Source organism: Meles meles, chromosome 12, assembly GCF_922984935.1.
Source record: "Meles meles chromosome 12, mMelMel3.1 paternal haplotype, whole genome shotgun sequence".
Taxonomy (NCBI): Eukaryota; Metazoa; Chordata; class Mammalia; order Carnivora; family Mustelidae; genus Meles; species Meles meles.
Window position 1 is genome coordinate 69,931,480 of NC_060077.1, and position 25,848 is coordinate 69,957,327.

The 25,848-nt window shown below is 38.2% G+C and overlaps 1 protein-coding gene across 5 annotated transcripts in view; it reads right to left on the bottom strand.

Moving 5' to 3' along the window:
* SMAD2 (SMAD family member 2) overlaps positions 1-25,848 on the bottom strand; it is a 79,127-nt gene that overhangs the window by 30,868 nt on the left and 22,411 nt on the right. For all 5 annotated transcript variants that reach the window (XM_046024590.1, XM_046024593.1, XM_046024589.1 and 2 more), the window contains one exon: positions 25,230-25,518. In XM_046024590.1, the coding sequence (XP_045880546.1) occupies positions 25,230-25,465 (236 nt within the window). In that variant the 5' untranslated portion in view covers positions 25,466-25,518. The remainder of the gene's footprint in view (positions 1-25,229; positions 25,519-25,848) is intronic.

Here is a 25,848-nt window from a genome sequence, read left to right on the forward strand (position 1 = left end):
CTTCATATAAGAAGTCAAAACTAAACCATGTTCAGGAAAACAAACACTGAGAATTCATTTGTAGCAAACTTTGCCCAAAGAAATGCTGAAGGAAAAGTTCTTCAGGGTAAAAAGAAACAGCAACAGATGAAAACTCTAAAGTCACTGAGAAAAATGAAGAGAACTAGAAAGTATTAAGTATGCAGGTAAATGTTAAAGACAGTATCTTTTTCTTAATTTCTACAAAAAGAAGGAGATGGCCAGTTATAGCTAAAATTATAACTCTAAAAGTATTTAGATACAATTTATACAACAACAGCCAATAGAAACAAAAGGATGTGTTAAAAACAGCTACACTGTTGCAAAGTTAAGGATTCAGAGTCATCTGGAAAGCAACCTCTGCCCAAAAAGAGGGACACAGCAAAAAAAAGCATACAGAAAATTAAAATGAAACACTAAAAAAATAATTAACCCCAAAGATAGGAAAGAAAAGGAGGAAGAAAAGTCAGATGGTAAAAGAAAACAGAATAAAGTGTAAAGAGTAAAACAAGGGTAAGTTAGTTCAACCACATCAATAACATTATACGTAAATACACTACACATTCCAATAAGTGGCAGAGACTTGTCAGAATGAATACAAGATGTAAAATATCTACAAAAAAGATGTACTTCAAGTACAATATATTGATTAGCTGAAAATATAAGAATGGAAATACACAGTTCATGTAAGCAATAACCATAATAAAACCTAATACCAGAAACAATAAGGTTTTAAGACTATTACCAGAGATAGACATTTCCTAAGAAAGTCAATTCTTCAGAAAATATTAACCATCCTGTATACATCTAAAAGTAGTTTCAAAAGACATTAAACAAAAACTAACAGAGCTAAAGGAAGAAATGAACACATCAATAATCAGAAACTTCAGTAACTCTTTGAATAGTTAGACTGCAAACAAAACAAAACAAAACCAAAACCATGTATCACAGAAAAGCTGCACAATACTATTAACCACCTGACCTGACATAAACAGAATCCTTTTCAAGTATACAGGGAACATTAAGCAAAAGAGAACATATACTGGGGCCATAAAAAAAGGGTCAATAAATTTTAAAACTCTGAATTCTTACAGATTATGTTCTTTGGCCAGAAGACAATTAAATTAGAAACCAATAACTGAAAGATTCTTAGAAAAATCCCAAATATTTGGAAATTAACAACACATTTCTAAGTAACTCATGGGTAAAAGAAGAAATCACAAAATAAATAAGGAAATACTTTACATGATAATGTATCTACGGTGTAAGAAATTGGGGAAAAGGGTGCTAAATCTAAACCAGTGCTTAAAGGGAAATTTATTGCTTAACAACTATATTAGAAGAAAGACTATAATGACTTAATTAACAATGATATGATTTCTTATTAACATTGTACTGGCAGTCCTAGCCAGTGTAATATGGGAAGAAAAAGCAAAAAAACCCCAAAATACCAGTAAGGGAAGAAATGAAATTACTTTTTTTGAAAAAAGCCAAACTCAAAGATAAGAGGGAGTAGAATGTTGTTTACCGGGCCCTGGCGGGCGGGAAAAACAGGCATATGCTGGTCAAAGGATACAAACTTTCAGCTATATGATGAATAAATTCTGGGGATCTAATGTATAACATGGTGACTATAACTAACAATACTATACTAAGTACTGGAAAGTTGTTAAAAGAATAGATCTCAAAAAGCTCTCTCTCCCCACACAGAAAAGGTTATGTGACAGGATGGAGATGTTAACTAACTTTACTGTGGTAATCATTTTGCAGTATCTGCATATCAAATCATCACACTGTACATGTTAAATTTACATATTATATTGGCAATAATCTCAAGAAAGCTGGAACAAAAGCCCTGCTTTTTGGGACAATAATGTAATTGTTTATATAGGATATCACTGAAGCAACTTCTAGAATTCATCAGTAAATTTAGCAATGCTACAGACTATAAGGACAACTTATAAAAATCCAGTATATTTCTATAAACTAGCAACAAACAATTCAAAAATTAAAATTTTTAACTGCATTTACGATAGTGTCAAAAAACCAAAATATTTAGACAAAAGGTTTAAAGTAAGATATGTAAGGCCTGTATACACTAACACCTAAAAACTGTGCTGAAAGATATTAAATACACCTAGTATAAAAAGAGATACACTGTATCTATAGATTAAACGATTTAAGATTTCCATCTTTCCTAATTCCCTAATAATATCTGGTCTATTTTTTTTTTTTTTCCAAATCCATTGCAATCATGACTTCAGCAAGGTATTTTTGTAACAACCGACAAGCTGATTAGAAATACAAAGGATCCTGAATAGCAAAACAATCTTGAAAAAGAAGAATTAACAGAGATGAGATGTATTTATCAGAAATACTTAGCTGGCTAAAAGAAGCTGAACATAAAAGACTAGGAACTGAATGATTCCATTCACGTGAAGTTCTAGAAGGGGAAAAAAACAAATTCAAAGCAAAAAAAAATTCAAACAAGTGGTTGCCTCAAAAACCTTTGGGGAAAAGTAGGAAAGAATGTTCTGGATGATGAAAATGTTCTATTATCTTGATACACTGTAAATGTATTTGTCAAATATCATCAAAAAAGATGATATTTGAGCACTTGAAATTTAGGTACTTTGCCATTTGGAAACTGTACCTAAAAAAACTAACAACAACAACAACAAAACTCAAGGGAAAAAACAAAAACAAAAACAAAAGAACTCAAACAAAGTCAGAATGGAAATCAGCAACAAAAAAAAAATTCATGTAATAATTTAGTATATGATAAAGCTCTCTATCAGCTGATAGGGAAAAATCTCTAAAAATCATATTAAGTGAAAAACATGAGCACAGTATATATAGTAAACTACTCTCTTAAAAAAATTGGAATACCTATGTATATGTGTATGCGTCAGGAAACACACACACATACACACACACCATGAACAGAGGTTATTATCTGAGGTGGGGAGGAAGGAAGACTTTTCAATATATGTTCGTTTTCTTTGTATGTATGCATGCATATCTGTATGTGTATATATAGAGATAATTTTTAAACTATGTGAATATATTGCCTTTTTCCAAAATTCAACAAATGCAAGAAAGTATTGCCACCAAATTAAATGCAAGTCAAGTCATCTTGACATTTCTATAAAAAGATGGGCTTCTAACCTTAGATAACTAAGCATAAGAAGTACAGACTGTTATTTCCCATGTTGCATCATTTCAGCTCACTTTGGGCATTACTGTAGGAGACAATAAAGTGCCAGCCAGAGTCCTTCCTCTTCATTCTCTTCTGACACAATCTCTTCTCTCTCTACCACAGGGCTTTGGAATCCATTTTCTTCCACATGCATTTATGTCAACAATCCCCTCCTAGTCACCTTTTGACTTAACTACTGATTCTTTAGGTATGCCTATCAAACCAGGTCAATTTTTAAGACCTAGCAATCTAAGGGATTTGAATCAGGAAGTTTTAATCACCCCTTCTTCCTAAAACACTGATTTTCTATAACCACATTTTATTTTGCCCATAAGACCCAGACCTCCCAAAGATGTCTGTATACCGACCAACTAGCAACAAGGTACTGATGACTAAGTATTTTTAGAGCATAAAAACTGGATCACAATACGTCTAGTCACACTAAAACATCTATTTCAAGTAACAGTGCAGAAAATGGATCTCTCAGGTTTTCAAGTTTGCTAATAAGGAGTGGCAAGTTACAATTTCAAGTACGGAGAGTTTCTAAAAAATATTAAAGGAAACAAATGCAGGAAAAATGTTAAAGAAATAGCACTGATTTTAACAACTATATAAAAGATCATGTGTACATTCCCTAGTCCAATAAATTTAAAATGTCACCTATTTAAAATACATTATTTTGTGTTAATATAAAAAAAACTTCTAATTTTATTTACAAGATGCATCCCAAAGTGAATATATGCTCATCTTAAGAATCAGTGAAATATGTAGTAACAATTACGTTCACGTGTTACCTACTACATGTCAGGTACTGTGTAAGACTTTTTATATCATGGACCTTTATAATAACCTGCAAGCTATGTATTATTATTTCATTTTCCATTTAGGAAAACTCAGTCTCAGAGGGAAAATAAAATAATCTTACCAAGGTCATACACCTAACAAGTGCAGGGCCAGGATCCGAATCCACTTCTTATCAAACAATGCTTTCTACTCTGCCAAGAGCTTTCTGAGCTTTTACTTCAACACCAATTACACTAGCATTTCTACGACTAACGCCTAGGGATCTGTGGGCACCTCAAATGTAGTACTTTCAAGGGTCTGTTCGGTTCCTACAATACCTTTTTAAGTTACATTTTTATTGTGAGAAAACAGTAACTTACATAGCCACATACCCTGGGTCACTGGGTAAGCGCCAGTCTTTACTGCTTCATCACAGTGGTGTCTGGGTGTGGGTCTGTTACAAACACCTCAGCACCAAGGGTAGTGCAGAGACTGACTTAATGTGGAAATGATGACATCATACCAGAAAGGCCAAATGATAATCAGGCCTGATTTTTTTAAAGATTTTTATTTTTTTGTCAGAGAGAGAGAGAGTGTGCACAAGCAGGGGGAGTGGCAGGCAGAGGGAGAAGCGGGTTCCCCCTTGAGCAAGGAGCCTCATGTGGGACTCAATCCCAGAACCCTGGGATCATGACCTGATCTGAAGGCAGATGCTCAACGGACAGAGTCACGCAGGCACCCCAGAGTGTGTGCTATTTAAATTATGTTTCATAGTAGTTGTAGAAAAAAGTAGTAGGAGAATTTAGCAAGACAGGGCACAGGGTGGTACGCTGACCTCAAAAGAGCCATGGGTATGCAGTACCACGATCACAGTGGAAACAGAAAATGAGTATTAACAAAGAAAAACAGCATTTGTTAAATTGACATTAGAATTTTCTTGGTTACAGAGCTCAGTATAAATTAGCCTTTTTTGATCAGCTCAAAATTTACACTAAATTAGATTTCTTTCTTTCTTTTAGAATTTATTTATCTGAGACAGAGAGAGAGAGAGAGCACACACGCACAAGAGAATACAAGCACAGGGAATGGCAGAGGAAGAGGGACAAGCAGGCTCCTCACTGAGCAGGGAGCCTGACCCAGACAAGGGGCTTGATCCCAGGACCCTGAGATCATGACCTGAGTCAAAGGCAGACGTTTAACCAACTGCACCACCCAGATGCCTCACTAAATTATGTTTCTATATATTTAAACACTATTAGGGAAGCCACAAGAAATGTCTGTTCATTACTTAAATGTGAAAAGCATCTAGCTGTGCAACATCCAACTGTTTACAAGTAATAATAACAGAGGATAGGTCTGAGAAGGCTAAACTTGGTGAAATCAACAATATATCCCAAAGAAAGTACCAAATTTTATTATTACTGTTAATATTATGACAGCACTATCCCAAAAACTAAGCTCCACAGTTCAATTTAGTTGGTCATCTGACTTCAGGACATTCTAAAAACTCCTGAGTACTAAAAAATATCATGTTAATGGTTAAAAACATGAACCTGTCTTAGATAAATTCTGCCGGATCAAAGCTTGATACTGTTCACTAATGCAATTAACACAGAATATTGCGAACATATGTTGAAACAGAATGTAACAGACCATAAATCATCTGCAATGCTGTCCCTGCATCGATAGGCAGACAAATGAGCGAGCCTGTCCATGAGAGAATCTGGTGCCAAGTCCTGCAGGTCTTTGTAGGGAACACAATTTCTTACAGGCAGATTATCCCCTATCAACTGTGTAACCTTCTTGCTTATACTGATTGAATTAAAAAAAAAAAAAAATGGGGGGAAAGAGGTTAAAACAGCTATTAAAATCATCAGGTCATTAAAGTGTCAAAAAGTTTGTGTGGCATACAATGTATTGGTGATCACTGGACTAGCCAGATGATTAGCTAGTAAACGTAGCAGAAATTCTTAATAGAATTTCCCTAGTCATCACTGTTATAATATTACCAATAAAATTAACACATCAAAGTTTTTCTTCATCTAAGAATAAGCTGACCTTTGAAAACTGAAGTTAAAATTTTAAGTCTAGTGTACAATTTACCAACTATATACACGAAGAGGTTATTTTCTACATGCGCCTACATTAATATTTTGTACTTTTTTCAAAATGACATTATGTTTGTTAATTAATACACTGTATTAAGGACATGTATATTTATTCCTATACTTGGTATCAGAACATAAAAGAGAAGCGATGAAAACTAAGTTCAAGATTTTGATGGCTCATACCACACAATCCTATAAACTATTAAATGAGTTTTAGTGTTCTTGCCATAGCTGCATGATTTACCGCAGTTCAACTACCACTGTCAAGTAGTAAACCTTACTCTGTTTTACCAATTTATTATTTTTCAATACCTTGTCTAAAGAGTGTATTTCTTCTACTAGATCCAGCTTGTCACAGTGAAAAAGGTTACAAGGCATGCTGAACACTGAGTAAAATTAAAGGGGTTAACAAATTAGCAGAATGGTATCAACAAAGGAAACTTCACTCGAGGTTCCAGCTCTTGATTACAGATGTACTCAAGAAACACGGCCTTCCACAGAACAATCTGTAACTACCCATCTGTAATTATCTCTCCTAACAACACAACACCCCTTTCATTTCATATACGACTAGCAAGGACTAATGTTTATATCCTAAATAGCTCAGAAATCAAGTACTGATCATGGCAATAAAAAAAAAAAAAGGGCCACGTGTCTCTATAAAACACATACTGTATCGGTCTGTGTACTTCATCACCACTATACAGGTAAGGGGTGGGAAGTAGAAAAAAAAGAAAATGCCCACCCCAGATAAGTTTTTTTCGTTTTTGTTTTTGTTTTTTGTTTTGTCTTCCTTCTATCAGAAGCTTTAGGAACAGCCTTGTCCTTAACAAATTAGCAAGGGGTCCAAATGAACAATTAAGAAATTTTCATTGGCTACAGAAAACTTTAAAAATTGGCAACACTTAGGGGTGCCTCAATTAAGCATCCGACTCTTAATTTCAGCTGAGGTCATGATCTCAGGGATCAAGAAATCGAGCCCTGCATCTGGGTCTACACTCATCACAGTCAGTCTGCTGGAAGATTCTCTCCCTGTGCTCTTCCCCACCATGCGCGTGCACGCACGCTCTCTCAAATAAATAAACCTTAAAAATAAAAAAAGAAAAAAAAATTGCCAACATTTATTTTAAGCATATGCTATGTACCTGGCATATTCATAGTGCTTCACATACACTACCTGATTTATACTCTTACCAACCCTATAAAGTAACTTAACATTACTAGTACTTTCAAATAAAGAAATAAATGTGAGCAGTTAAATAACTCAAAAGGTCACAGAGCTACTGAAGTAATAGCCAGGACTTACCCATTTCTGGCTGGCTTAAGAGCCTAAGATACATACTTTTCAGAATGATGGTGTAAATGAATGGTTTCAACTTTTATATGAGTACATATTGACTTTATTTTTTTTTCTGTATTCTTAATACTCTGGCATTTGGGGCCCTGATGGGGAGGTTGTCCCTCCCAGGGCGAATTCCTAGAGATAGCAAGAGGCTCCCTGGGGAGTGCACCTTTCTCACATAAAAACCAATCACTCTAGAACCCATACCCTTAGCTAAACATCATGCCAATATTCCTCCTGCCATAAATCACCCTAGAGCTAGGTACTCAACAACTAGCAATGACCCCTAGTCCAGCGCCTGCTGAAATTAAACTACCCAATCCAATCTCTCAGCATTATCTACTTGGCATTGCCCGTTCCTTCCCTGGAAAATTCCGACAAAGGTTCTGGGCTATGCTTGGTCTTGCCCCTCTATTTATCAACATATCTTATTTTTTGATATATTAAAATTTAAGTTGCAGATTCTTCAAATCTATAGGCACTTAAACATGCATAACTAGGGGCGCCTGGGTGGCTCAGTGGTTTAAGCCGCTGCCTTCGGCTCAGGTCATGATCTCAGGGTCCTGGGATCGAGTCCCGCATCGGGCTCTCTGCTCGGCTGGGAGCCTGCTTCCCTCTCACTCTCTCTGCCTGCCTCTCTGCCTACTTGTGATCTCTCTTTGTCAAATAAATAAATAAAATCTTTTAAAAAAATGCATAACTAGAATTTATTGCTCACTTGTGTGTTTTTTTTAATTATCCACATAACATGAAACATTTTAATGGTGTCATCTTGTTTTAGGATAACATTGCATAATAGTGGTTGTCAACCCCCAACCCTGTCAAGAATATCCACCCAGAAAACCCATCATGCCCTTTTATCAGTCAATTCCTGCCAGCCCTTCTCCCATCCTCAGAGGCACTCATGGATCTGTTTTTTTTTCACCATGTTTAATCTCTTTTAGAACTTCATGTAAATAGAACCATACAGTATATTCTCCTTGGGATCTGGCTTTTTTGACTCAGCATAACGATCCTGAGAGTCACCCATGTGACAGTGGGCCATTCTTTTTGGTGCTAAATTTTCCATTACACAAACAGACCACAATTTGTTTAGTCATTTTTTACCAGCGGACACCTGACCTTTTGCCAGATCTGGGATATGATGAATAAAGCTGCTGTGAGCATTCAAGTAAGTGCATGCCTTTTTGTGGACACATGTTCTATCTTGGGTAAATACCTAGAAGTGAAATTCTTAGAGGTTATTGGGTAGATGCATGTTTAGTTTTAGACAGACCTTTTCTCCCAAGTGGAAAGCCCCATTTTATATTTCTTCCTTCAATATATGAAAGTTTCCGGTTGTTCCACAGCCTCCCCAACATTTGGTGTGGTCAGTTTCCTTAATTATAGCCATTCTGGTGGCTGTGCAGTGGTATTTCATAGTGGTTTCAATTTGCATTTTCATGATGACTAACAATACTGCACACTTTCCATTTGTTTACTGGCCCTTGGTATATCTTCTTTTGTGAAGTATCTAAATGTTTTCCCCATTTTTAATTTTTTTTTTAAATATTTTATTTATTTGACAGAGAGAAATCACAACTAGGCAGACAGGCAGGCACAGAGAGAGGAGCAAGCAGGCTCCCCGCAGAGCAGAGAGCCTGATGTGGGGCTCGATCCCCCGGCCCTGGGATCATGACCTGAGCCGAAGGCAGAGGCTTTAACCCACTGAGCCACCCAGGCACCCCTGTTTTCCCCATTTTTAAAATTAGATTTTTACTACTGAGTTCCAGAAATTCTTAAAAAAATTTTTTTTTAATTTATTCATCAGAGAGAGAGGGAGCACAAGCAGCGGGAGTGGCAGGCAGAGGGAGAAGCAGGCTTCCCACTGAGCAGAGAGTCCAATGCAGGACTCAACCCCAAGACCCCCGGGGATCCCGGGATCATGACCACAGCCGAAGGCAGCCACTCAACCGACTGAGCCATCCCGGTGCCTCCAGAAATTCTTTATAAATTCTGGATACAACCTTCTGTCAGAAATGTTTTGCAAATACTTTCTTCTATTTTGTAATTTGCTTATTCATTTCTTAATGTTTTTTGAGGAGATCCTTTTACTATTAATGAAGTCTAACTTACCAAATTCTTCTTAATGCTTTCTATATAAAAACCGTAATAATTTTGCCTATCCCCAACTCACAAATATATTCTCCTATACAGGCTTTTAGATGAGAACTATGATCCATCTGGAACTGATTTTTTCTGAGTGGTGGAAGGTGGCATCAAAGCTCATTCTTCCGCATGGATATCCAGTTCTTTCAGCATTATATGTTGTAAAGACTTTCCTGTCCTATTGGATTACTTTGGCATCGCTGTCAAAAACCAAATAACCTTATCTCTGGGGTTATCTATTCTATCCCATTTATCTGTTTTTTTTATAGTTTCTGCTTTTTGTATTTACTGAATGACTGCAATTCTATTTTTTTTTAAAGATTTTATTTATTTATTTGACAGAGAGAGAGATCACAAGTAGGCAGAGGCAGGCAGAGAGAGAGGAGGAAGCAGGCTCCCCGCGGAGCAGAGAGCCCGATGCGGGCCTCGATCCCAGGACCCTGAGACCATGACCCCAGCAGAAGGCAGCAGCCCAATCCACTGAGCCACCCAGGTGCAATTTATTTATTTGTCAGAGAGAGTGACAGAGCATGCGCACAAGCAGGCAGAGTGGCAGGCAGAGGCAGAGAGAGAAGCAGGCTCCCTACTGAGCAAGGAGCTCGACGTTGGACTCGATCCTGGAACTCTGGGATCATGACCTGAGCCGAAGGCAGGTCATGAGCCACCCAGGCATCCCTATCTGTTTGTTTTTATGCCAGAACCACACTGTACTGATTACTGTGGCTTCATGGAAAGTCCTGAAGTCAGATAATTTAAGTCCTCTTTGTTTTTCCTTCTCAAGATTGCTTTAGATATTCTAGGCCCTGTGCATTTCCGCGTAAATTTTAGGGTAAGTCTGTACACTTTCACAAAATAAATAAAAATAAAAATAAAGCTTTTTAAGGAGATTCATTTGGATCAGACTAAATTAGAAGAAACTAACTTAATATTACTGGGTGTTCCAACTCATAAACATGTCTGTCAATTTAATGCACAGTAGTTCCAATATGTAGGTCATCTCAGGGCTGGTCTCCGTTGGTCTCCTGTTCAGACAGGGTCACATTTTCTTTGTTCTTCATGTTGAGTAATCTGGGACTGTATGCTGGACATTGTGATTGGTATGTGATAGAGATGCTAGATTCTGTTGTATTTCTCCAGTAAGAGTTAGCTGTTTTTGTTTTGGCTGGAAATTAATTTGTTTGCACTTAAACTGCTAATTCTGTCTTTGAATAATTCTAATCCATTTTTTACCTTTAGCTAGGCTGCACTAAGTCTACCCAACATATATGTGGGTTCAGGGGTCAGTCTAGTGATTTTGGTGAAGTTCTCAAGCAGAATCTGGAACTCGCACTCTGTTCTGTAGCTCTTTCCTTGCTAGGATTTTCCCCTCATTCTTCAGTCACTATGGCTGTCCCAAACTCAAATCTGTGTTTTTTTAGGACAGAAAAAGTGGGTTTGGGAATGAACTTTTAGCTACCCCGCACATTCTGCATGGATAAGAAAGTTTCTTAAAAACAGAAAATTCACCTTTTCTTCTGAGAGTCAAATCTCCTCCCAAAAAGGTCTATTTTTGTTTATTCTCTAGTCCCCTGTTTTTATCTTGTGCAGTTTATAACTATTATCTGAGGGAGTGTCATTCTGGTAAAAGCATATCTGTCTATACACGAATTCTCTCTTCATTCACCTTTAATTTCCCTCATCAGGGTTTTGAAATTTCAGTGTAGAAATCTCATGTGTCTTAAAAATATATATATATATTTTAAATTTTTTATAGTTTTTTATTTAATTATTTTTATTAACATATAATGTATTATTTTCCCAGGGGTACAGGTCTGTGAATCATCAGGCTTACACATTTCACAGCACTCACCATAGCACATACCCTCCCCAATGTCCATAACCCAACCATCCTCTCCCTACCCTCCAATCCCCCCAACAACTCTAAGTTAGTTTTGTGAGATTAAGTCTCTTGTGGTTTGTCTTCCTCCTGATCCCATCACTACTTTTAAGTTTGATACTATTCACAGCATGTTTCTCTTAATATCACTTCCCTATTTACGAAAAAAAGGATTTTTAGACACTGGACCTGTAAAATGCAATCTTGTTAATAAATTTAATCATTTGCTTTAGATGTTTTTGTAGATTGCTTTTAAAAGGTCTCTTACACGATGCTATCTACAAAAAGCAAGAGTTTTGACCCAATCTTTCAGATCTTTATGCTTTTACATTTCATATTCCATTGGCTAGGTCCTCCACGAAAATAATGAAGACACAAGAGTGGACATCCTTGTCCTCTTACTGATCTCGGGAAAAAACACTATTTTATGATTAAGTGTCTTAGCTGTTAGTTTTTCTTAAATGTCTTTTATTAGACTGAGAAAATCTCTTTACATTTCTAGTTTGCTGGAGTGTTTATCATGAATGGATGAATTCTGTCAATTGCTTTGGCCAAATGAGGTGATCTTATGGTATTTCTCCTTTGTTAGTAAATTACACTAATTTTTGAAATTTGTAAATTAACCTTGCATTTTTGAGATAAATCTCACCTGTGATGCATTCTTTTAATATACTGCTGGAGTTTATTAACAAATTTTTTCATCTATGTTCTGACAAATATTAATCTCTCAATTATGTGTGCCATCTTTGCCAGGTTTGGGCATTGGGTTTACGTTGGCCTCATAAAAGAACATTTTTCCTGAGTTTCTGTAAGACCGATGTTATTTCTTGCTCAAATGCTTGAAATTACCAGAAAAGTTACCTGGACCAGTAGTTTTCTTTGTGGTAAAGCTTTTAATTATGAATTCAGTTTCCTTTTTTTAAAGATTTTATTTATTCTTCTGAGAGGGAGTGAGCATGAGTGGGGGGGGAGTGGGGGCTGAGGGAAAAGCAGACTTTCTGCTGAGCAGGGAGCTGGACATGGAGCTCAATCCTAGGATCCTGGGATCATGAGCAGAGCCTAAGGCAGACACTCAACCAACTGAGCCACCCAAGCACCCCCAAATTCAGTTTATTTAACTGATACAGAGCTACCCATATTTTCCACTTCTAGCATCAGCTAGGATAAGGCATTTTTAAAGAAAGCCATTTCAAATTTAATTGCATGAAGTTATTTAAAATATTGCATGAAGTTATTTAAAATACAGGCATATTATGCCTTTAATGTCTGTATGACCTAGGACATTACATTTTTTTATTTTTTTTAAGATTTATTCATTAGAGAGGGAAAGAGAGCGCACACACGAGCAGGGGGAAGAGGGAGGGAGAGAAGTAGACTCCCCACTAAGCTGGGAGCCCGATATGGGGCTCAATCCCAGGACCTGGCCAAAGGCAGACGCCTAAATATCTGAGCCACCCAGAAGCCCCAAATATTTCATTTCTAACAGAGGTAATTTATGCTTATGGTCTCTACCATGTTCTTTCTCACCATTAGTCTAAGAGGGGTTACCAACTTTCCGATCTTTCTAAAGAACCAGTTTTTGGCATTGATAATTATCTCTACTGTCTCCCTTCTAGTCACTGATTTCTTATTTTAATTACTTTTCCCTTCTACTTACTTTCCCTTTTCTTTGACTTTTGTTTCTACTTTCCTACATGAAGTCTTAGGTAAGTTTTCTAATACAGTTAAAGCTATAAATTTCCCTTCAAGCACTGTTTCAGCTACATCCCACGTATCTGATAAGCTGTAATTTCATTATCACTTAGTTTGAATTATATTCTAATTTCTCTCATGGCTTTCTTCTAAGTAACCAATGGGTCAAAAAATTCTACTGTTTAATCTTCATTTTTTAATAGATGTTTTATTGGTATTGATTTCTAATTTTGTTCCGTTGTTGGGAGAGAACATACTCTGTTGATTTCAATCTTTAAAATTTATTGAGACTTGTGCCCTGCAAATAATTTTTCCTGGTGTTCTTACCAGGAAAAGACTTGTATTAGATTTAGTAATCTATAAATATCAAGTCAGTGGTTAACAATGTAATCTAGATCTTCTTTGCCGTTACTGATCTTTGGGGCCTAAGAGAACTCTTCAACTCTGTGGATTTGTGATTTTGATCCATTAATTCTTCCAAGTTTTACTACACCTATTTTGAAGCTTTTTTATTAAGCAGGTACACATTTATGTTTACGGGTCTTGATATCGGCACTTTAGAGATGTCATTTTACAATGTACGTACCAGCACTAAGCCCTTACACATATTACATCACTTAACCTTCCAACGAACCACAAATCAGGCACTGTCATCCCCACCAGACGAATGTGTTAGTGGAAGCACAGAGGCAAATGCAGTCAACAAGTGGCCTGGAGAGGCTGCATTCTTAATTACCAACGCTATTCTGCCTCTTACCCAGTTATTAAAAAGAAACAATAAAAACATAGTAAGTCAAAACTAAAACAGTAACTTCGGTATAATATCCCAGATAAGTAAAACCTTCATAGCATGTGCTTAATTATAAAAATTAGAGATTTTGCGATATGAGTTCATTTTCTCAGGAAAAAAATTTTTTTTAAAAGATTCATTCATTTATTTGTCAGAGAGAAAGAGAGAGAGAACAAGCAGGGGGGGCAACAGGCAGGGGGAGAAGCAGGTTCCCTGCTGAGCAAAGAGCCCGATGTGGGGCTAACCCCAGGACCCTGGGATCATGACATGAGCTGAAGACAGCCACTTAACCAAAAGCCATTCAAGTATCCCGGGCGGGGGGGGGGGGGGGGGGGGGGGGTGGTTCTTAAGTAAACTGGCATGGCCACTCTCAACCAAAATAGGAGGAGACAACAGAATCCCTAAAGTCAGAGTCCTGTAAGGATAAAACTGATACTCTTAATTCTTCTTTGGTTTGGTTTAGCTTTTCTTAGAAGTAGAATGACCAAGTAAGGATTGAAAAAAATATTTCACCTTTACCTCTATTTTATATTGAAAACACTACCTTGTGACCTTGCTAGATGTTCCAACTGCCTTTGAAAAACATCTCTCACACAAATAAAGCAGTCCCTACCACTGAAGTCCCTACAAGTGATTTTAAATGATCAATTCTAGGGGTGCCTGGGTGGCTCTGTCAGTTAAGGGCCGGACTCTTGATTTTTGGCTCAGGTCATGATCTCAGGGTTGTGTGATGGAGCCCTGCATCTGGGTCTGTGATCAGGGGGAGTCTGCTTGAAATTCTCCCTCTCCTTCTGCCCCCCCAAGCCCCTCACACTCACTCACTCCTACTCTCAACTATATAAATAAATCCTTAAAAAATTTGAAAAAATAAAATCAATTCTAAAAATAGTTGCTCAAAATATTTCAAGTCCACCCAAAAACAAACTTTTCACTCACCAAAAAAAAAAAAAAGCCTAATAATAAAATGGGCTCAGAATATTTTAATGTAGCTAATGGATTTTCTAAATTTATTTTTATATTTCATTTTTAACAAATAAAAGTGTATCCTCAATGACAAAAAAAGATCCTAATGGAAAATCGAACTACATATCATTCCAATCTTTTAATTAAACAAATAAAATAAGAATAGCAATACAGAATAGAATTCTGTAAAAACTCAACTTTCTAAGTCATACATTTTTGTGGTGCTTGTTTTTGGTTGTAAAGAAAGGATTTTTAATCTGATAATTTTAAAAATTAGCATCCTATAAAATAAAAATCAACTCACATTTGTGTAACACTTTAAAGCTCACAATGTTTTTACATGAGGAAGTTATAATGTATAGGTAATATACATAAACAAATGTATTTTTATAACCATTAATGCAAATTATACACGGCATTACATAAAAACAATGAGGAAAAAATTCCCTCAATTTCTTAAATTACTTTTCATTATAAATTTTTGTTCAGTATCAAACTCTGAACTTTCACACTGTCCTTAGGACAAACATAGCCTTCCTTCACCTGCCCTCCTGCACTGGCCTAGCAAACTTGGAAGTAAACCAAGTCAGGGAGAAATTATATCTTCTTACAAGCATATAAAGTCATACAAATAAAGCAAAGTTCATAAAAGAAAAAAGTGTGGGAGGAGGGAGTTAACCAAAGTCTTACATGGTTCTTTTTTTTTTTTTTTTTAGGATTTTATTTATGCATTTGACAGAGATCACAAGTAGGCAGAGAGGCAGCCAGAGAGAGGAAGGGAAGCAGGCTCCCTGCTGAGCAGAGAGCCCAACACGGGGCTCGATCCCAGGACCCTGAGATCATGACCTGAGCCGAAGGCAGAGGCTTTAATCCACTGAGCCACCCAGGCGCCCCAGTCTTACATAGTTCTAACGTAACATTATTCATGATCACAGTTTCGTAAGGGCCTAAAGACCACCACTCCGCAATGCTTCCATAATTACTCAACAGCAGAGCCACAGCTGGATTCCAAAAGACTAATATAACTGTTCAAAGTGGGGAAAAAGTGGTAAAAGAAGAAAACTCCACAACTATAATAAAATTGTCTCTTGGGGAATAAAGCCTCATTGGATAATCTGTCGGGTATGATGGTCAATTACAGTGTGTTATGAAAATAAGTTTTATGTGTTGTCAAAATGGTACGCACCATCTCTCCATTCTCACATATTCTATCCATCACCAACGCCACTAACCTTGGACTCCCAAGTTTTCAAAACAAGAACACAGCTTCTTCAACAAGCAGACTTGCTGAGCTCTGCCCACTCTCACGGCCCTTCGCCCTCCAACAAACTCTCGTCCAACAGCTCTCCTCCCTGCAGTCACAGTTTGGAATGACCCCAGGGCTGCATTAGTCCTACCCACAGGTACGGAGTAACAACAGATCTCTTCAGAAACTAACATTTACCCTGCTCTACACGAAAACTTCATTCTCTCCATCTCGCTAACTCCACCTCGTCCAGGACTCTGCAGCTCTTATTTTTTAAGGGCCCCATAGGTTCAGGAGCATCAGAAAGAGGGAGTTTTAGAGGAAAAGGGACCAAACAGCCTTAGAGCCAACCCAACTGAGATCTGATGGGACAGGAATGTGGTGCTGAGGCCCTGGGAGGCTCACAAGGCCAGTGCTGCCTCTTCCCTGCAGTCATCTTCTGGTGCAGGTGCTTCCCTGGCTGCCTGGGTCACTGCAACACTCCAGGCTGGGCCTTTGGATCACCTCAAGACAACTTCAGCTATCTCAGTAGTGAAGTCTGGACCTTGGAAAACTCGTGCATCTCTGATCCATCAAACTCCAGAACAGCAGGCCATTCTCACCACGCCCGCTCTTCATTCCCCTGATGCAGGCGCAGCTCTATCAGCCTTGCACTTGTTAAGCCATTTTCAGGGGGAAGGCAGGAGCTCATCTACTCATTTCCCAGGCCTCAGCAAGTCAAATGGATACGTTCCCCTGAAGCCCCTCAATGTGGACAAAGGAAAGGGGAAATCCCAGAGCATATGCTGTTTTCTGCAAAGAAGTGCTCATGTGGGATCCCTCTTAACAAACGCCTCCATTTCCTCTATATAGCCTAGAAGTAGGGGATGGGTTAACCACAGCCGTAGCTGTCTTGTGGAATCCTGTCTGCAAGTCCTGCATCTGAACGGTCCACTGCTCCTCAGTTCTGAATGCAGGTTACTCGCAATCTACTGACCTCAGGTTTGGGGGTCTCTGAATAAATACCAGAAGTTCCCATTTGAACATTGTTAGAATTCTACTTCCAGGTAAGATGCAAGAAGGTCATAGGAGGCTACTGTTACTGTTGCAACAACTAGAGGAAAAAAGATAACCCCCCCAAAAAAAAAAAAAAAAAAAAAAAGCAAAATGACAGGAGAGCGGCTAAAGTAACCAGATCAGGATGAATCAAAGTTGTAACCAGGAGTGGGGCACCTGGGTGACTCAGTCAGTTAAGATTCTGCCTTGGGCTCAGATCATGATCCCAGGGTCCCAGGATGGAGACCCATGTCTGCCCCTTCCCCTGCTTGTGTTCTCCCTCAAATAAATAAAATCACTCACAAGGAGGAGGAGGAACATATTCTCCATGAACTGAGGACCACCTGCCATTCCCTTTCCAGGGCTCATATGCAGATTCTAGGAACAGGATGTGGGTCAGGCTTGGTCTGGGAGGAAAAACTCTACTGAAGAAAATAACAGAAGTTTGAACAATCACAGGATTCTCCTTCCTCAAAGATGTTTGCCAGGTTGTAAAGCTGCAATCCATTGGAGGCTCAAGAGTCAAACTCAAAACATGGAAAGAAGGACAGAAGTGAATCTCCCACCATGTTTGTGGGGGTAGGTGACAGAGGCCCACCAGGCTTTCGATCACAATCCCAGGGGAGCCCTATTCAAGGAAACGGTATGAGACAGTGGTACACTGAAGCCCAAGAAATAGCAACTGAGCCCCAGTCCTGCTCAATCCCCACTGAGATTAAGAGGATCAGCTCCTCTAACCACTAGACATAGGAAAGGTCAAATACTTATCGGGGGAAAGCATCATTTGCAGCACTTGTCATTCCCTCATACACAATATATGCCATACCATCAAAATTACACAGCACACGAAAGGCCGACAGATACTAGAGTTAGCAGATGGACTTTAAAATAACTATTATAAATATATTAAAGAAAATTCAGGAAAACAGAAATGGAGGAAGAATTTCAAATGAGAGCTGGAACCTACAATATCAAAGGAACATGCTAAAACAGAAAAACACAGGACTTTAAATTAAGAACTCACTGAATATGTCTAACAGCAGACTAAACACAGCATAAAACAGGATCCGTAAATGCAAAGTTAAGTCAAAAGAAAATATCCAAACTGAACAAGGAAGGAAAAATAAAAGAATGAAAAGAACAGAACATAAGAAACATGTGGTATCCAGTCATTTTAGCCCAAGTACCAGGGAGGAGTTAAAACCAGACTGCAGGGTAGCCTAACCTGGTGTTTTACTATTACTTTCCACCTCCGCGGTCCATGTGTGGTGCTTTCTATTTCAGGCCCTTAGATGGTGGTACATTTACTTGTGAATCACTAGTGGGGACCACAGAGGCCTAGAAACACTCTACCGCAAGACAGGAAAGAGAAGGAGTAAACAGTATGGTTAAATGTTGTCCCCAATAATTACAATCCTCCCAGAATGTGGTTAGTAACACAGAAACGGTCTGGGCAAGCTGGAATGGCTCCAGATACAACTGGAAATAGACCAAAGATGCTGGCAAAACAAAAGATGGTTGTAATTTCTTAAATGCCCATTATTTTAGCTAGGTTGAGGAATGTATTCTTTAAGCCAAGACAGTACATTAATGGGGCAAGAGAAATGGAGAGGATGCTTAGTGCCTCGGGTGTGAAACATCACATTTACAGAGATTAATGAATCTGGGTTCAATTCAGTAATTTTATGAAGAGACAGAAATTCTACGGCAGGCTGTCTTTGCTGATAAGGTAAATGATTAAAAACGTCCTATGTAAGACTATGTCCTCTACACAAAAGAGCTCTCAATCCCAGCATCCTGCAGCAGAAGTGTCCTCAAAACACCTGACAGTACATGTAGGTACCAGATAAAGGTTAGAGGTCTGGCAAAGCACCTTTCAAACTGGTTTCACAGGGCCCTACAGCGCATGAGAAGTGCCTTCACAACTGACACACAGAGCACACAGAAAATGACAAGCTGGAGGCTGAGGCTGATAGAAGGGAGCTGTGACCACGATTTCAACGTTCTCATTTGCAGCTATAAAAAGTTCGCTGTTCAGATTTTATGAATAAATGTTGCACATCTGAATAAACTACATTCTACTTAATGCAATGTCGCCTGGCAGAAACTTTTCCCAAGCACAGGCAATACAATTTAATGCCTACAATTTAAGTCCTCTTAGAGAAACTGGAAGGGGAACGAACACATGGAGTATCTGTGAGTATTTCAAATAAATCACATTCTCAATTACAGTGCTTCACAATTCACACACCGAATTTACATCATTTCAAAGGACCCAAAAGTAGTACGGAGGAAATCCTGAGGCAGTACCTACCACCCCTTTTTCACAGATGAAGAAATAGTAAAATGCAGTCCCATGTCTCAGGATCCACATTCACCCAGGACTGAAGCAGACTCAAAAACAGGTGACCAAACTGCAAATTCAGAGTTCTCTCATTCTCTCGCGCGCGCAAACGCACGCGCTCGCTCGCTCGCTCTCTCTCTCTCTCTCTCTCTCTCTCACACACACACACACACACACACACACACACACACACACACACAGATACTGGTAAGTTGTATGTATCCACCTATGAATGAGGGACAGAGGATTATTCTCATTCCCTTCTGAAAAATTAAAAGGAACTAGTTTAAGAAGAATTGAAGGATACCACTGCTTGAGTTTAAAAAGGCTTTCCTTTAATTCTTCCTGCATTATACAGAAAAGTAAAAGGGTAAGAATATGAACTTGGAAATAAAAGTTGACAATCCACATTTACTTTAAGTACTCTGATGTTTAAAACTTCAGAAGATGGAAAACAAAACCAAAAATCAGTAACAGCATTAAAAAGAAACATATTATCTGAAAGGATACGTAAGAAGCAGGTAACACAACGAAATCTGAAGAAACAAAGTGGGCAAGGAGATAGGGGACACTCCAGTAGGGGAGACATTTCCCACTGTATCACATGTGGGTGAATTCTGAACATGTATACATACTACCTTTTGTTTTTAAGGAGCATACTTTTCGAAGGAAAATACAGATATAAATGTATGTTTCTAAAAGAATGTTAACAGAATGAAAATATAACTGCCCTTTAACAGAAAAATTGACTTCAAAGGGTAAAAAAAGTAAAAATAAGAATAGTTTAAGTAGTAAAGAAAAGTAGTTTAAGTATTGCCCAAAAGTCCTATTTAAACATTTACATTAAATGTGCTAGCTATAAAAGTAAAAAACATTTTTTATATATATACATATTAAGAAAAACTATAGGACATTCCTTTAAGATTATCCATAAATAACCACTATTAACAATTTGGTGTATTCTCTCTAAAGATTCATGGTTAAGTGTTAACATTTTTAGAAGTATGCTTTATCAAAAGTTAAGAAAATTCCTATTTCTAATTTGTTACCATGAATAAATATGGAATTTTATAAAAATCTCCTTTTAGAGGGCATGTGGACGGCTCAGTCAGTTAAGCTTTGGACTCCTGGTTTTGTCTCAGGTTAAGATCTCAGGTTCCTGAGATGGAGCCCAGCATTGGGCTTTGTGCCCAGCACAAAGTCCACTGGAGATTCTCTCTCCCTCTCCCTCTGTCCCTCCCCCCACCCCACCCATGTGCAAGCACTCTCTCTTGCTCAAATAAATACAATCTTAAAAATTGTTTAAAAAAACCTCTTTCTAGATCCATCAAGATGATCAGAGTTCTTCTTAAATAGGACTACGGAGTGTCTCATATTAATAGATGTCTGTAGTTGAATTACACTTGCTTTTCTGCAATAAACTTTTCCTAGTTATGGTTCTGTCACTTCGTTTTTAGTAACTCTAGTATTTGTAACTCTGTATTTGTTTATAATACAGTAACTCTGGTATACCAGTAACTGGTATTTGTTTATAATTTTTGCATCTATTTTTATAAGTAACACTAGTATAAACTTTTCCTTTACTATTCATGTTCAATTCTGGTAAAAAAAAAATGAGTTGGTAAGTTTCCTTTATTATTAGAGTTAAGAAAATTAAGGGTCAGGATTGGGATTTTTCTAATTCTTTGCTATTACAAACAACAGAAATGAACACCAGCAATCTTTGACCATATTCCTGACCATTTCCTTGGGATGAAACATCAAAAATCTGATTTCATGATCAAAGCACCATCCATGTTTATGTTTATGAAAATGAATTCATTATCCCTACACATTCACATATAATGGATATTATAAAATTGCCATATTAGACCTCGCTTTTAACTTTAGAGTCTCCAACCCTACAGCAGTTTGGATTTTGGTTTATTGTAGATAATACGCACTAAAAGCTTTTATCTTCTTCTGATTGATTCATTACCCAAATATCAATGTCATTCTCATTTTATGACTGAGTTGTGTTCCATTCCTTGGTCTCAAAAATGTTTGAGATATAAAAGCCTCATGAAGCTTTATTTATTTTATTTATACTAGTCAGCTCACTGCAGCTTGAGAGGTGAAGTTCTACCAATGAACCACTTTGTGTCACCACATTCAACAACAGGGAAGAAGCAGTGACATATGTGTGTAACTATAGCCTCTATCCCTTCAGAGACAAAACTACGAAGCCTGAGTAATTATATGAGGGGCATGGAGCCAGGACTATTTCTGCCCTAAATGTAGTCCCACTTTAAGATGAAAAGAAAGGGGATCGTGGGGGAAGAAACCGTTAACAGTTGATACAACAGATATTTTAACAGAAAATATTTGCCATTTTTAAATACTAGGTAATTTACATTTCATGTTTTTCATCCAATTAACTTATTTGTATTTTTAGGTTCGTGAAACCTTAAGATTTTTTATAAACAACTTTCTTTCAAATTTAAGTACATAAACTCACACAGTAAATCCATTCTGGATCATATATTAAACAATTTTGCCTAAACTACAGTTCAGATTTATCCATAATGGACCTTTCCTGCCCTCATTCCCCAAACATTATAGTCGACATATTTAAAGAGCTGACTGAACGTTTAAGAACATTTATAGTAGTTAAGAAATAACTAAATAATCTAACACAACAGTAACTGCTCTATACTAAAAACAAAGCAAACTCTATAAAACGTATGGGACCAAACCATAGCGAAGAAGCCTAAACTTCTTGATCGACAATAGCCAGTATTAAATCCACATTTCGGGGCACCTGGGTGGCTCAGTGGGTTAAAGCCTCTGCCTTCGGCTCAGGTCATGATCCCAGGGTTCTGGGATCAAGCCCCGCATCGGGCTCTCTGCTCCGCGGGGAGCCTGCTTCCTCCTCTCTCTCTGCCTGCCTCTCTGCCTAGTTGTGATTTCTCTCTGTCAAATAAATAAAATATAAAAAGAAAAAAAAAGAAATCTACATTTCTTACCAAAAAAGCCACCCACTAAATTAGACACGCCAAGTTTCTAAGCTTTAAAGAACTTCTGACTGTAAAACATGGTAATGCTCAACCACCACTTCACTTTCACTGTTCAGGTAAAAGAGCAAAAAAAACTTGTTTTAATGATCAAAAAGTCCTAGAATACAGAAAAGTCTTTAAAATTGGCTATAGGTAGAAGAATGGAAAATAGGAAAAGCACAATGACCACTGTGACCTGCACACATTATCCTCACTGGCTGCTTCCTACCATCCCTGGGTCTCCCTAAAGGAAGGGCCTGCATAGCTCCCCTCTCAGCTTGGCCAGAACCGCCCCGCAAGGCCATCTCAGCTGTGGACTTGAGGCGCAGAGCCGCGGCGCCCCGTCTCCGGCACACACAGTTCTTCTGAGGAGGAAGAGAACCCACCAACCAGTCTCCCTGCATCCACTCTCGCCAGTCTCACAATCATTCTCCTCCCTGCAGCCAGAAGCCGCACTGAGACTCTTCAGAGACTCAACCTTCATCAACGCTCAGGTTCGGGTTCACCTTGCAGTTCCTTAACCACCTACACAGTCTTCCAGAACACCTTGTGCCCTTCACCAGTGCCCTCCTAGAGTCGCTCTCAACACAACAAGGCCACTCTGGGAGAACCCGGCCTCTCCTGACTAAATCCCTCCTTCACACCCATCAAGATTCAGTTCTGGCACCAATCCAATCCTTGTGGAGAGAAGGAAACTCTCCACAAGCTGCAGGGTAGGCAGAAATCTTCTCCTCCGGACACAGCTCCCGGAGCACCCATCTTTCTTAACACCTACACTACTTATGAGATGATCTTCTTTATTTTGTAAAGTTTATCTCCCTTACTAGAAAGCAACTCAAGAGCAAAGACCGTACTTTAACTCCAGTGAGGAAGAGCATATCACCCACACGTAGTGGGTGTTTACTAAGTGTTTGCCGAACTGAAATTCCAGGCACTACACGATGAAAAATCAGCAAATGTAGCTTGACTTATTCTTGGCCAATTCATTACCAAGTCCTTTCAGTCCTACTCCATCCAGCTCTGTCCACCTCACATGTCCGCACAGCCGCTGTGCCAGTCCACCCTCCAGCATCTCCCAGTTAGACGACTTTACCAGCCTCCTGATCGCCCTCCTTCCAGACCCACTATCCAGTCTGCTATCCACACATACCCACAAACACACCACTACTTACATTTTTTTTCTAAAAATCTGTTTAAAAATCCTTATTTGCTTTCTATTATATTTAGACTAAAATTCAAACTCCCACTGTGCCTTACTATATTATCTGACTCCTTCCAAGTTTTATACCATCTCTACTAGGCTTCTTTTAAAATCCTCCAATATGATAAGCTATTTCTCACCTGAGTGTCTTTACACTGGCTCCTTCCTCTCCTTAGAAGACTCCCCTTCAGCTAGCTGCTACTTCTCAAAGCTCAGTTTAAGTTTCACAATCCAATCCGAAGCAGCTTTTTTATCCCTCAGTCATGGTCTTCTCTGCACTCATTACCATCTCAAATTATCAATCTGTCCACTTGCTTACTGTGTAGATCTAGGCCTCAGAAGAGGAGGATCTCTGTTTTGGTAAGACCATACCCCAAGGGCCTGGAAATAGTGCCCTGCATTCAGCAGGCCCTCATAAGCATTTGTAAAACAAAATCATAAACCAAAAAAGTGACTATAAGATATATGTGAAAACAAGTAAAATCAAAGAAATGGATAATTAACCTACCAAATAAGGCAGGAAACATTCTACTGTTAGCATTTGCGGGTAGACAGGCTGGTGTTACTGGGATCTAGTTCAACAATCCAGCATCCAGACTGGATTTCCCAAAGCTCACTGGAAACCTGTCAATCAAGGAGCATGATTTCATGTGCTATTTGCTAGCACACGTCTGACACCACCAGAAGTCATTTTAGAAAATTCTATATGCTGCCACTCCCCAAACCCCTGTAATGTCTACTAATAGTAGTCAAACACTGAAAAGCCACTTGCTACTTAAAGAAAGTGTTAAAGAAACAGCATTTCTGATAGTGGTACTTATCCACAAATAACTAAATTTATACTAATAAAACTTCAACCTCTAAAGTAACAGGTTCTTCTAAGACAAGAGGTAGGTAGGCCTCTGTGCCAGGTTCTGACTCCCTGGACATCTAAGAAGCTGCCCCCTAAACTATTCTAAGAAGTAATGCTGCAACTCAAAACAAAAATTATATAAATAAAATTCACCATAGTAACAGTTGCTGCCTCTATTAACTCTTTTACTGACTGGACTTTTGACCAAGGCGGGAACAAACTGTCAGTCATCACTGCACTAGGAGAGGAAAAGCCTTGACTCTTTATTCAAATGTCATTCAGTCACAGAAATGAGGATAAGCTACAATGCAGCACTTAGGCAAGGAAGGTAAATGAACGCAGTGAAGATAAAACAATACAACTAAGTATTTTATTGTGCTTGATTAAACTGCATTGGTCAAGAAAATGACTTGTAAAACAAGTCTCAACTGGTCAAATAAAAACTGAAACACCAAGTTAAAAAGAGTGGTCATACGTTTTAATAATCACTATTTACAGGTGACTTGACAGTAACAAAATTTCAGTGACTTTCCTTTGGTTTCCTTTAAGCAATTTTCAACAGTGTAACACAGAAGTTTTGCTCTAGCGACACTTACCTTGGTATGGTGACACATTTAGTATTACAATTTTGAGTGGTGATGGCTTTCTCAAGCTCATCTAATCGTCCTGTTTTCTTTAGCTTCTTCACCAGACTTTTAACTGCTTTCTCACACCACTTTTCTTCTTGTCCATTCTGCTCTCCTCCGCCTGCTCCTCCAGATCCACCAGCTGATTTCTTCCATCCCAGCAGCCTTTTCACAACTGGTGGAGTGAATGGCAAGATGGACGACATGCTCTCACCAAAGGCCACAACCCGCACTGAGAGAAGACGCTCTTCTACCTGACCTAGAAAAGATATGGAAGGGATCACTCAGAGGCTAACTTTAAAATGCAGTCATAACTTCAATGTTGTCTCTAAAGCAAATCTAAAAATGAGACAGAAATTCAGATCATCACCACAGACTTTCAGAAGTCATCTTCTTCTCCAACAACGTCTTTACTACTTTAAAGCAATTGTGGAAACAAATTCTAGAAAACAAAACCATGTTATAAGTGGACAAATACAATAATTTTTCAAGTAAAATATGTACCAGCACTGGCGAAATTTATCACTACCAATACTGCTTCATTTTTAACTTTTAATACTGTCAATAATTAAGATATTTTCACTGAATA